Source organism: Simochromis diagramma, unplaced genomic scaffold (assembly GCF_900408965.1).
Source record: "Simochromis diagramma unplaced genomic scaffold, fSimDia1.1 OVJJ01000205.1, whole genome shotgun sequence".
Taxonomy (NCBI): domain Eukaryota; kingdom Metazoa; phylum Chordata; class Actinopteri; order Cichliformes; family Cichlidae; genus Simochromis; species Simochromis diagramma.
The window spans coordinates 8940405-8954329 of NW_024386782.1; the positions used below are offsets into that span (position 1 = coordinate 8940405).

At 41.3% G+C, this 13925-nt stretch overlaps 1 protein-coding gene across 1 annotated transcript in view; it reads right to left on the reverse strand.

The window, feature by feature from the left end:
* LOC120727232 (tensin-3-like) overlaps positions 1-13925 on the reverse strand; it is a 31988-nt gene that overhangs the window by 8644 nt on the left and 9419 nt on the right. Inside the window, exons 6-16 of the mRNA XM_040021442.1 lie at positions 13815-13898; positions 12878-12990; positions 12316-12376; positions 12044-12119; positions 11824-11953; positions 11508-11573; positions 9972-10073; positions 4300-5490; positions 813-970; positions 600-717; positions 81-164 (exon numbers count right to left, since the gene is read on the reverse strand). Of these exons, the coding sequence (XP_039877376.1) occupies positions 81-164; positions 600-717; positions 813-970; positions 4300-5490; positions 9972-10073; positions 11508-11573; positions 11824-11953; positions 12044-12119; positions 12316-12376; positions 12878-12990; positions 13815-13898 (2183 nt within the window). The remainder of the gene's footprint in view (positions 1-80; positions 165-599; positions 718-812; positions 971-4299; positions 5491-9971; positions 10074-11507; positions 11574-11823; positions 11954-12043; positions 12120-12315; positions 12377-12877; positions 12991-13814; positions 13899-13925) is intronic.

Genomic DNA, 13925 nt, shown 5'->3' on the forward strand with positions numbered 1-13925 from the left:
TCATTTCATTTTAATTTCTCAGAAAATGGACAAAAAAAACCCAAAAACAAGCTCAGTTTGAAGAACTTTGAAGAACCCACCGTGGTCGGTTCTGTAGCCTCCGAAAGATTGCATGCTGGGAGATGGAGTATTCCTGTTGTGAGTCACTTCTGAGAAGATTTTCACTGAAAACCCAAAGCACATGAGCATGGGACAACACACATTATCAACTGCGCTGAGAAATCCGGTGACAGTTACAGAGACAAATAAGCTGTTTCCCCACGCTGGTAGGATCATCGCCCACCGCTGCCTGTATTCACATGGAGCACACGACACAAATCAGTCACATTCTCAATCCTGGAAGTAATGGATTGGGTGAGGGGTGCATCTGAGTAAAGCATCCAGCAGGCAGGGAACAGACCATAACTTGAATATTATGTTATTCTCACACTGCACAAGCAGACACAGGTGGAAATCACATGGGTGCCAAACTGCATTTGTATCAGAGGGCTGGTTGATCCTTATTCCAATTCGTCTATGGTGGTAGGCATCTAGATTATTGCAAACATCTCCCTAAGGCCTTTAGTGTATGTATGAAAACTGAACTGCAGTGTACTCACCATAAGGTGTTGGTGGAGAGATGGGGAATGCAGGAGTGGGTGGAGGTATGTCACTATTATCTACATCTGGGCCGTTGGATCTGTAATCCGCACTGTCACTTCGACACAATATGGAATGCTGAAACAAACATTACACACGTATGTATAACCAGAACTGAAAGTTAAGAGGGAAAGAGGTCTTTTAAATATACTGCACACATGTGCTGTATCTACCTGGGACTGTGGCACACAGGGGGGACATCTCCGCTGGCCTCTGTACTCCTCTGTTTCAGCCCATCTTGAGTTACAGAAGCCTGAATGATCTATGACGTCCCTTCCTTGGCAACTCAGAGTCCGTGTTATGCCCACTCGTCCTTCACTGGATTGGACAGCTGCATACACACAGGTAGACAGCAGCAAGAAGGTCATTAAATGTTAACAGATTTACATGCATCACTGCTTTCAAGGAAGTGAAGTGCCTTAAAGACACCAATGAGAAACAGTGGTGCTTTGACCTTTGGTACCTTTGAGGAAAGTACGCACAGTGCAGACAGGGTTTGTCTAAACTGAATTCCTAAAAAACTTTTTGAAGCAGTATGGTTACACAGAGTAATCACAGTATTTCTAACACTTTTTTTTTCTGATTACAATGAATCAAATGGCAAATTTCTTCAATATCAAAGCAGTTTAATGGAACCTCCAGTCTTCACCTCTGTCATGTTGTTAGTTTTTAATTACATCTTACTTAGCCTCCTTAAATCAGACACAGTATAGCACAGGAATAACTATATATTATGATAACACAATTAGTTTGGGAATGTGTTACACCTGAATTTGGGCATGCACAAAAGTGAAAAGGTTTGCCACTTGTGTAATGTTTTGAGTGGACAGCTGAGGAATGCCGGAGGTCTAGCTAGATGGTGTTCAGTGTGTATTCGGGGTGAAGGGTGTTCACTGTTGTGACTGCTCTGAAGAGTGTGGCCACTCAGCACCAGGGTGTTAATTTGAGCCCTCCCAGTGAGTTCTGACCTCTCAGGCCTGAAGAATGCTAATGCCTGGCCTCATTAATCACTTTGCCTGATCTACAGATGACACAGACAGAGCTGTATTCATAGATGACATTATTTCTTCTTACTGCAGGTCTATGTAGAGTACTTTGCAAAACTCTTGAGCCACCCCTTATTTCTTTATATTTTTCGTTCTAGGCGGCCAAATTTGTAATATGGTCTTGAATAGTTCTCCAGGCTTTCTGAAGGTCTTTTAAAGTTTTCCTTTGGACATTGGCTGCTTTCCCCCCCCCTTATGTTCTAGTCCTTGTAGCTGATCATTTTCAGATGATTTTTTTTTTTTTGCTTGTTAAACCACTTTAACAGTGATGGGAATAACGGCGTTACTTTTTTCAGTAACGAGTAATCTAACTAATTCCTATCGTTACAACGCCGTTACCGTTACGAACAAGAAAATGAGGTCGCGTTACTATTTTTCAACAAACAGACGGTTGAAGCTGTGTTCAGGTGACCGCACCTTATATCAGTTGCATGGAAGTAGCTGACTACGTAAGTAATCTGGGCGCTACAGCTTTCAGCAGCTGCGCGCGTTCCCGCGGACGACAATCACTTTCTGGCAGATGATCACTTTTTGGCACAACACCTGGAGCTAAGGGGGGCAAAATAATCGCATGAGTGTTGCTGTTTGACTGAGGAAGAATATATTAGTCGTGGTAAGCCAATCACACGACCACTTTAAGATGACAAAGCAACAATGTGATATATACCAGTTTTTAAATTGTGTTGATAGGCCACGTAAAACCAGAGCCATGATAAACAATATATACGCGGCGTTTTTTCCTCAATAGTTTCGTCACGTTTAACGTCTAAGGACAGCGCTAGCAAGCACTCTCTGCTTATGACCAAACAAAAAACAGCTCGATCGTGTTCGTGGAAAAATGTACCATATCGACCATTATTTCTGCAACCTGTCATGACTTCAAGAGTAAGGATGGGATGGGAAGTATAATACATTATCTACAGTATTGTGGAGGGATACCTAGACAATAACCGATAAGGCAGTTTGTGCCATGTTGGAATTATGTTGATGAATGCCTTCTCATGTTGCTTGTCACTTGACCAGGCTAATAATGAATTTCAGATGATCATTTTTAGTTAACACTATAAGCAAAAAAACACAACTTCTCTCCTTAGCCCTAATATTCTTTTTACGCCTTTTAACTCCGTTAAGGTGCAAAAACAGCTAGTGTTATGCTTAAAAGAGTAACAGCATGGAAGCTACAAGCAATAACATGATGAACACAAGCAAAAACGACGTTTAGCTGCATAGATCCTAGATGCAACTTCGAAAGTGCAAAAAACAAGGCCCAAAGCATGAACTTTAAACAGACATCCTATATCGTGAAGAACTTTTATAAACAAACACTCTTATGCTTCCCACAGGTTATTTGCAAATTAGAAAAGTTAGCGCCTTTGGCATTTTTTTTTTTTTTATTTTTTATTTTTTACTTGGAATGGTGCACCCATGTAGTGGATATGTGCAGACAGGTATGCCTGTTGAATCAAACGGAAAGAAACATCGCCTGCGGGCTGACTTGTTTCTCTTCTGGAAATTCCTCAGGCCTCCCTATTTTGCACCCCCCTCCTACAACCACGCATACATGCTGTGATTTATCCACGTAGATAGCTTTCTGAATTACCTCTGCATTACTAGTTTTTAGTAAAATTGCACTAAATAAATAAAAATGTTGCATTTTAATTTTAAAAAAATGCTGTATGTTTTTTTTTTCTGGTTTCTGAATATATTTATCAGAAATGTTAGGCTCTATTAAATTTTACAGATGTAGACAGAAGCAGAGAGGTACGGAAGGAGATAATGTGAATTCTTTTGCAGCTTTTCAAGAACCTCAGCATGACTCCAGGAATCAGTTTCAACTTGAAGAAAGAGGAAATAACTTTATCGTTGTAGATACTATAGCCATCGTGTTGCATAACCCGTGTTTGCTCAGCAAGTCTAACAACAATCAAAGCAGATGTTTCAGCGTCACAGAATCATGGATAAGAACTCAAAAGAAAAGATGGAAGCGTGATGCTGACTACAACCGGCACGCAATAAAGATGATTAATGTTAAATGAAGGAATGAAGTGCACATTTGAAATGTGGTGCTTTGAACATCTATACACAACAACGAGCTTTCAGTGCGCGATAGTCACTGATTGTGGAGATATCTGTGTGCACACGATGAAATCTCTATTAACAAACACTGAGACGGTAAGGTTCAGAAGAGAGGACGATAGCTGCTCTGTCTGTCTTCATGTACCACACCGATCCCGCCCTCAGATAGCTAAACACACAGCTAAAAACAAGTCAGGACAGCGCTCTTTCCTCTGAAAATATCTGAAAACATCTGAAAACTTGGCAACAACCCTGCTATTTCTGCCGCTAAAACACGCCAGGTGGGAAGGGGAGAGAAGGTGTGCTTTGTTATGTTCGCTCTTGAGTGAAGTGGAAGAAAAGCGGATGGTGCTGGAGAAAAACAACTTGGGATGAAATAGGTCTTGCTGCTTATATTTTTTTTTTCTGTGTTTATTTGCTGTATCAAGGCAAACAACTTCCTGTCTGAGATTAGTCACACGTTTTTTTCCAGGACAACACCACATCAACACCATCATCACCATCACCACCACCACCACACCCAGACTGACTATCTTACCTGTCTGCTGTGTGCTTTTCAGGTCTGCTGAGTTATTATCGCTGAATCTGAGGTTGATGCCGTTTGAACATTTGCCGACCGAGCCGTTAACCGGTGTTCCACCTTTTCTCTTAATGGAGCTGCCGTGGCTCGGCACAAACGTGGGATCCAGGTCCATGATCAGCTGATTGAGCTGGTCGATGGAGTTGTCGATGTCCTTCGTGAGAGATTTGAACTCCTCATCCCGTTTGTTGTTATTGTTGTTGTTTATCGACGTTTGTTCTTTGTGGGGTGCTACGTTTCTAATAAGATCTGCTGCGGAGTCCCTGGTAAGGCCCTGTGGTTCAGCGGGCAGGCCTGCTTTAGGTAGACTACCACCCTGCTTGTTCCGGTGGAATCGATCTGCATCGTTTCCATCCTCTGGCATATAGGTAAAGTGTTGTGCGGCAACCATTTGCTGCTGCCGAACCCAGGACTGTGTGGAATAGCTTCCCTGTCTGTAGACATGCTGCTGGGGTACAGGGGCATTGCTGGGATTAGAGGAGGCTATAGAGTTGCTCCTGTAGCTCAGACAGCCCCTTCTAGCCTCAGCATAGGATCTCTCATAGTCCTCGATAGGATGAGGTGTGACATGGTGGATGTGGTGCTGGCTTTGGCTTTGCTGCTCCTCTCCTCCGGGACTCCCAAAGCCATCTGACAGCAGGGAGTTCTGGCTGCTCTTGTGGCACGATGACGACAAGGTTCCTAAGCTGTCCACACTGTGCAGATCGTGACCTGTAATGACTTCATCATCAAGAATGTCTGTTTCCCTCTCTCGGGTTTGTGGGTCTCCATTGATGTGCACCTGCGCTGGGACTACCTGCTGGACGCCCACTCTAGCGCCTTCGTCAGTCATCTCCTCCAGTGACGGATCCTCAAGGCCAAAACCACTCAGGAGGCGCTTTAGCTGGACCTTTTCCTGCTGACTTGGTCCCTGGTTACCTTTGACGGAGGTGGTGGTGGTGGTAGCGCTGGCGACAGGTGTGGGTTTGTCCGCCCACAGGGAAGTGCTAGATAAGCCTGAGTCACTGCTGACAGAGAGAGCGTGGTCACTGTGGTCAGGGCTAGAGGTTGCGGAGGTTGTGCGCGGCCCTTGGGCCAGCGCGACGTCTCCTCTGGTGGGGCTCCTCTTGTTTGCCGTCCTGTCCTGTGTTAGGCCTTGAGATCGTGGTGCTGCAAAACAGAAGAGATGCGGCGCTTCATACAGTCAGCTGGTATGGGCACACACAGAGACGCACAAACAGCAGAGACTCACAAACGGGACAAGAAACCACAGACAAGAGAAGACTCTGTTAACGAGAAGACTCGCTACAGACGCCAAACACTCACGCCTCACATGACCATGACAACAGAGACTACAACACAGAGTACGAGAAGAGAGAGATGTGACTTATAATACTGAACTGAGACAAGCCATTAAATTAGATGTGTTGGGAAAAAAAGTGTAATGTTATGTAGGCTCAACCACATATTTTTTCTGTAATCTAAACTTACTTCAACTAAAGATATTCCACTCATCCATTCCCAATAGGCCAACTGTTAGAGTGCTTGTTTAGTAGTAGCAGTAGTAGAGTAGCGTGTATAACAGGCAAAAGGTGTTCTTCATTATATAGATTATATATGAGATGTGAAGTCTTCGATCTGCTGCTGCAACAGTCGGACAGCTGTGGATCTTCTCTGACCCCTGCATTCCTCACCCAGCTGTGATGAAGCCACCCAACTCCCTCGCTCTTGCCCCTTGACCCTCAGCATATGTCCAAACAAGCTCCTTAATCCTCAGAAGTAACAGATAAATCTCAAGAGGTCAGTCATTTTGAAAGGCCGAGCTAAATCACGGCATGCACGACAATAGAAAAATCTGGTTTCAGCCATGCTAGACATCTTGCAAAATGAGGTCTGGAGTTGAATTCCAAGGGTGAGGGAACAATGTTGCCAAGTAAGCAGAACTGCCGTCTCACTGTCACTCTCCCTCCGCTACAACAAAAGAGAGCAGGGAACATGACTCCTACAATTCTTCCTTAGCCTACTGCTTTAAAATACTTGCTTTTCAGTCAATCCACAACCAGAGGATTTGAATGCCAGACATGCATGATAAAAGCCCCCCTCCCTCTCTCTGCATGATTTGTCCCCCCCGTCACACAAAATGCACTTTTTAAAACTGCTTTCAGGCATGTGCTGCTGGGATTTTTCCCCCCCAGTCTTAGTGGAAATTCCTTCTACTAAGGTTTAAGCGGGTTTGAATCTGAATACTAGCCATCTTTCTTCATCAATCCCTCTCATCATCACCACCCCCCCACACCTTGCCTCCTCCTTCATGGCCACCCATTTGGCTGCAGAATAAAATCTCTTACCTTCACTGTCTCTGCCAGGTAAGCAAACAAGACAATCCCAGCCTCCGGTGAAATAAAACTTGAAGAGCTGAACAGGCGATGAATGCACAGAGGAGCAGACATTGCTTTTAACACGCAGGTAATCGTAAGGGGCAAATTCAGAGACTTCGAATAAGTTGGCCCTGCTTTCTTTCACTGCCAGGAAGGTGTTTGTACTCTATACAAGGGAAGAGGGAGGGCTGGGGTGGTGGCGAGGGGAGACCTTGAGTTTTCCAAATAAGGGCAGAGGAATGTAAACAAGTGAGGCGGGACTAAGGAGCTGAGGCGGGCTGGAGGAAACCAGCCCGCCTCAACCTCTTGCTTTGCATTAGGGGACTACCCCATAGGGGAGAGAAGAGGGGGAAGAAGAAAAAAAAAATAAAAAATCAGGGAATGAAAGAAAAGAGAGAAGGCAGGCCAGAGAAGATCAAAGAATGAAAACAACATTCTTGTACTTCAAGAAATTTTCGCTCCTCAAAAAGACACTTTTCAATTAAAGCAGTCATTAGCGTCTGCAGGGACCTCGGGGCAAATTTCACGAAAAGTGGCAGCCAAGTTTGTTTTTCCTTTTACTCTTGTGTGTCGTGAAATTACACGCCTGATGCCCTCATGCACAATGCAGGCAAGAAACAGATGTGCCTCAAACCCAATTACGGGGTTCACGCATTGTTTTCAAAACAGTTTTACCAATCTTGACATTAAGAAAGCCATAGATGGTTCACCAAACGTGTTTTTAGGTAGCAAACCTAAGAAAATCAGTCAAACCATTTACATCAAGCATTCATCATTTTGGCTGTTGTGGTATGGTCAGTCTCTGAATAATCTACCAATTACAGTGCACGAAAGCAGCGAAACCAGGACTGCTCCTCCAGCTGCTTTTGTATCACAGGAGGAGGTCTGGTTGTGTATGCCTATGCAATTACCCAACCCTTTCCATTCCTTCTCAGTTACTACCATCCTGCACCCCACGAATGCCAAAAATGTGAGTCAAACACATAATGATGATGAGCATCCTCATTTGCTTCCACCCAGCCTTCTGCATGTGCCTACGATCTGTATACTGCCGCACACAGGGAATCACTTTAAATTCCACTCTACAAAGAGATGAACAAATAATGACTATTATTGAACAATACTCAACCCTAGCAGTATCTCACCATGAGGAAAGTTTTATTTTCTTAGTTTTGGCGTTGACATGGTCAACACAGTAATCAGAAACAGAAGAGAGATACAGTCTTTCAGTGGCTTAAGTCAAAGGTTTCATTTTATAGGTGTATATCTGATGCTAGTCTTTCCTAAAATTCAATATACTTAGTTAAATTGAGATTCTCCACGCTTCATAAAACCAATGCACAAGTGTTGAAAATTAAAGTTCATGCGATTCTTCCAAATATGAGTCAATCTCCCATCTCATGTTAAGATGCTCAACTTTACAGAGGAAAGAAACACTAGACACTCAACTAATATGTCACTGAACTTGACCTTTTAAACATTTTTATAGGATTTGTGCATTTTGTAGCTTATTTTTGAAATAAAGTGAATGTAATTTGGCAAATAACACAGCTTGCTCCATAGTTAATTTGACACTTCACCCTCAAGTCCAAATCATCACTTCAAAAGAAGACAAAAACAAAATGTAACCATCTATGATTTAAAAAGAAATTTAAAAAAAGACATCTATCCATTTTTTTAGTTAATTTGTCAGAGGATTTCAAGTATCTCATCATTCAAAACCTTTTCAAAACCATTTAATCAACTTTTACAGGATCTGCTTTCATTTAATGTGGACTAACATTTTTGAACTATTTGTATTCTATGTTATAATTAGGACATTATATATTGGTTGCTGTGACCAGATTATACAGAAGTGCATTTAATTAGGGAAAAAGTCCAATGAAAAATGCTGGATTATTTACAGCAAAGAGGAGACATTTCCATGGATATCCGCCTTTCTATTTAAATTTAAAAAAATAAAAAAAAAAATAAAAAAATCAACACTGCCGCCACATACATAAAAAAAAAAAAAAAAAAGTCAACAACCTTTCTTGAATTAACAATTTTGTTAGCCATCAATTCACACAAGGGGATAAACACACACTGACGATTGAAGAAAAGCCACTGAAGTAAATGAGGTTTTCTTTTCAAAACATTAGCACTAAAGTGGCAAACGTTTCCTAGACTTCCTCCTCCTGAAGAAGCTCCGAGTGACAGCCTCACGGAGGGAAACTAGTCCTGCCAGAAGACGGGGTGGTAAGTGGATGTAGAATTCCAACAAAGCTCCTAGTCTTGCTTCTCAAATGTAGCGTTTATATGAGAAAAATAAGGCTGTAAATATCCCACATGAATGCTCGGGAATCGAGGCAACAGAAAAAAATGCTTCTTTGTTGTTGTCATTGCTTTGCTTTGATGAATTCTTAAATTTGAGTGGTTGTGTTTTTATTGCATTCCCACAAGTGAGCATGAAGAAATCTATTGGAGTATTTCAAATGAAAGCAAAAAAAAAAAAAGCAACAAAAAAAAAAAAAAAAAAAAAAAAAGGCATGCTGAACTTAGCTTATAAAAACACTCAATGAATTCTGGAACAGGGTGGATCTGTGTTTTAATGCCACTACCACGTTGCTCTATTCTGGGAGGTTGTTGTGAATTCTGTGGTCGAGTGGAGAGCAACAACCACAGCTAGGACGGGACGCCCTGACAGGGTGGCTCTGTGTGTGTGTGTGAGAATGTATATATACACGCACATATATGTGTATGTGTGTGGGCGGTAGTGAGAGTGTGTATGTGTGAGTGGGTTAAAGCATGCCTTTCATTTCATGAAACAACAAAACAGGAATCTCCTGAGAACTGACTGCTCTTCCTTTGAACCCAGCATTTCCTGCGTACAACAACAATCCTCCCTCTCCCTCACACAGACACACTCCATGCCATCTCCATCACCCTGAAGTCTAAAAGGTAAGTTTAGCTTCGAAAGTGTCATAACTTGGATTGAAGTCCCACTCCTATAGAAACACCCATAACATGTAGTGGTGACTGCGTCGATGTTATTGCGATCACGCTGCAGCCACTCACTAACATGCACAACAGGCCCTGTCAAGGGGGGTTAATAACCAAGAGAGAAAAAAGAAAAAAAAAAAAAAAAAAAAAAAAAAAAAAAGGGTGCATGTGTTCATGTAAATGTAAAAGAGAAAGAACGCACTGCAAGCTGAGAAAATGATAAGGAAATAAAGTTTGATGAATACTAGTCTCGTGAGTCACGTAAAGACCACTGAGGCATCACAACAGTACCTTCGCCATCACAGATGTTCTGGTACGAGTCCCAGCGAGTTAGAGGATCTGCTGTGTTGTAGTCCACAATAACATCTCCTCCATTTTTCCACTTGTCAGCACCTGGAATAAAAAAAACCCCAAAAAACAAACAAACACACACACACATTACTGTCCAGTTTGCATGCTATGTTAAGCTGGCTGTAGTGTCATATATATCGTAAAGTGACTGGAAAGTAGCACTGACCCTTCTCATTAATCTGATAGCAGGAAAGCCATGTCATTTCTGAACATTTTTATTTTTAAATTTTAAAGAAACTATTTTATTTAATTTGTGGGCTGACTACAAACTAAGATAAAATAAAATTAAGGTTTTTATTTAAGACCCCAAACCATCAGCAAAAATATTATTGGTAGCTCTTTCTATTACAGCTTGGTAACCTTGGTAGCATATGTAACTTCAAACAAGCTGAATGCTATTACAAATGAAAACGCAAATTCATATTCAGAGAAACTGTTTTATTTGTTTTATTATTAAAAGGCAGCTAAGCTGAGCTGTCATATGGTCAGGATGTTAAAGGGTGCTCATTTTCTTCTTGCATTTACTCAACTCTTGTCAGAACCATGGCCTGTATTCTATTAGTGTAGCAACAAATAATCTGTATAGCATAAACCCACGCTTGAGTCATTATTATTTACTGACATCTAGCAAATACTGACATATTTTTGGAGTCCTAGGTTTAAATGCAGGAAACATTACTAAAAAATGTGGAGTTTTGTATTTTACACTCATGATTGCTGGTTATTACACATAAACTACTGCTCATTGTCCACGTCATTAGCCACAGCGGCAAAAACAATACCTTAGAGGAGAAACAAAGCACAATCAACTAATATTAGTATTCAGTATATTTCAGTATATAAAAATTCACATGCTCAGATGTTACTATGTTATTGCTAGAAGGTGATTATATTGTTATTATATAACTTATAGCCCTATTTTATTACTAAGTAGTGCTGTCAACCAATGCACAGTTTGTTTCCACACTTCTTTCCTAAATATGTAAATATCAGTTTAATATTACTCAAGTATAACCACTGTTGACAGAACATATTACCTAGTTATTACTAGGTATACTTGGTATTTAAGTGTTAATAACTTGTTATTTCCATATTATTACCTTCTTATTACCCCTCAGGAACCACATTATTACCAAGCTGTAATAGAAAGTGCCACCACAATATGGCTGATGACCAAAAGACTTAATCAAAAACAGAGCAGACAATAGAAATATATACATTTCATTGTATACCAGACCTGCACAGAGGCCCCACATAGTTTGTGGGGCCTCTGTTGCAGCTCATGCTGTGCTTCTTTGCCTCTCTGTCAGCACACACTTCACACTACATTTCCCTTCTCATCAGGGGGCAGAGGGAGATGACCAGAGGACAGGACAGCACGTAAAAAAAGTAGAAGAGAACATTGTATCTGGTTTTCAAATTTTCCTACTACTCCCTATAGTAATTTTAAATAAAGATAAAGAGTTAGAAGTCTACCTGGGATCTTCTCTGGTCCCTCGGAGAAAACCAGCTCCACTTTACCATAATCTGGAAATCTGGGATCTGAATTGACAGCACAAAGGAGAGAAGTGCATAAATGAGAGCCAGAACCAGTAAGATGAAAGTTGCTGTTAGTTTGCAGCTCTCTCGGTAATTGTAACATGTTTGGGGAAACCAAATTATTGGTCTAAAAGCAGCATGTCTAAATTAAGTTCAAGCTGAACCTCGCAGATGCTGTGCAGAGTTGAGGAGTTGCTGTTTACTATCAGCGGGATGATGAGATCTGTTCATGGGATTTTTTTTCTAGGTCTACCTTTGTTGGCAGTCTCCATGTCCTCTTTTTCAAACATCAGGTTGTAACCCTGTACTGCTCCCGTGTGAAACTGCACCCGGAAAATAACCTCACGCTCTGAAGTCACCTCACTTTTATGATAGCATTTAATCTACGAGAGACAAAACAAACAAATGTCACGATGAATACAAAAGCACAGATTTTGCAACTTCTGAAAACGCAGTTTGTTTTTTTTCCCTACCATGATGTCCCCTTTTAGGAGCTGCGCAGGCTCCAGCATGATGCATACACGGTCTCTGTGGCCTGGACCAATGTGACTTAAACAAAAACAACAGAGAAGTCTGTCGCATGGAGCCAGAGTGTGGAAGCAATTACAGATATTTACAGAAAGCAGTAACTAATTCAAATTAACATTAAACTAACTAAAACAGAAAACTGCTTTAAAGCCTTCCAACACACTTTGAAGTAAACTATAATGTTCAAATTACAGTACCACATGTGTAAGCTACTTACTAGACTCCAGATGAATACACTGCTTGCATTCCCTGGTAGACCTTGATGTAAGGACAGCACACTATATATAAAAAAAGGACAAAGTGTTTTCAAAATGTTAGTCACAGGTTCCTTCTTATCAAGACCTCGAGAAACCAGTTAGCTAAAATATTCAGGAGATGCTTCCTGGCTTGTTTTGCTCACAGCTGAAGTGTGATAAGCTGCTGCTGTGAGAAAGGGATTTGAGCTCCACGATGTGATGAAAACCTTTTTGTTGTTTCAGTAAAATTAGTGAAAACAGCAATTTACGTGTACACACGAAAATGCGCATGTGTGTGTTCCCATGGTTTCACTTGGAACTGGGAAGTTCATTTCTTCAGTTCTGTTTATGTAAACAACCTCTATCTGTTTGAGCATGCTTGTGAGAGTTGGAAAAAGAGAGACACGGTTCCAATCAGACTCCACTTTTGTTTACCCCTCGAACTCTGATGTGGCTGTCTCCGAATTCCTTTCTTTGTGCCATGCTAGAAGTGATGGTATTTTCTTTGAAACTATATACAGTGATAAACAATATGTGTTTAACCTCTTGCGGAGTTGAAATCTGGAATCCCGTGAAGGATGACGCAGTGCATGAACAAGGGGGAGGCATTGATCTTCATGGATCCGCTTAGCAGGCTGTTGAGGATCCAAACATACCTGAGAGGTGGATATCAACATTACACAAGACTTTGTATTGCTTCAGTGATTTAGTATTACATATTCAATGCGAAGGGGGACTGAAAAGTGAGATATAAAAAGAACAATGTCATTGTTCATTGAAGCCAAGATATCCTGTCGTTTAGCCACTATAGTCAGTCTCCAAATGTTGGCTCATTCAACACCCATAATGCAACTTGATAATATCTTTTCATTACATTGACCTTGCCTAGTAAATACCCCTGATTCTATTACAGACCTTTCTGTAAAAAAAAAAGATGTATTTTTCACAGGTAAAGTGATATCGCTAAGATATTTTTCCAAACCTGACAGCACTTCAGCATTTTGGAAAAAACAGGCTTATTTGCTTTTTCTGCAAGGTGAGAATGGCATATCAGCTTTGCTTATGCTAAATATGTGGGGGGGAAAAAGAAAACGGCCAACACGACTCTGTTGAAATAAATCAGAATCTGCTGTCTAGCATCTCTAGAAAACAGTAACTGTCATCATTACTGTTTATCACTGATAAGCACAGAGACTAGACAGAAATGATAAACCAGTTTTGCCCAAGAGCCATGAGTGCGAGCGAGATATGTAGGTTTACGATTACATCAGGTTACCATGGGATCCTATTAAAATGATAAACAATGACTAGCTGTCAGCTCAAAAAGTAAACAAACAGCATGGGGACTGAATGAATTGTATGGTATCAGCTGGGTCTGGGATCTGATTGTTTGGATGGAGAGGTGGGTCAATGAGGAGCCAAACACACTGCTAGAGCTCTATTACCAAACAGAAGGGCGTGCTTATGTTTTGGGTCTTACCGCTTCTGTGAAGGTGTCATCAGAGCTGAGACCTTATCATCGTAGTATTTCCTCATGGCGAAGCGGTCCAACGCCTGGTCAGCACTTTGACAGAAAGAGAGAGACGCGTAA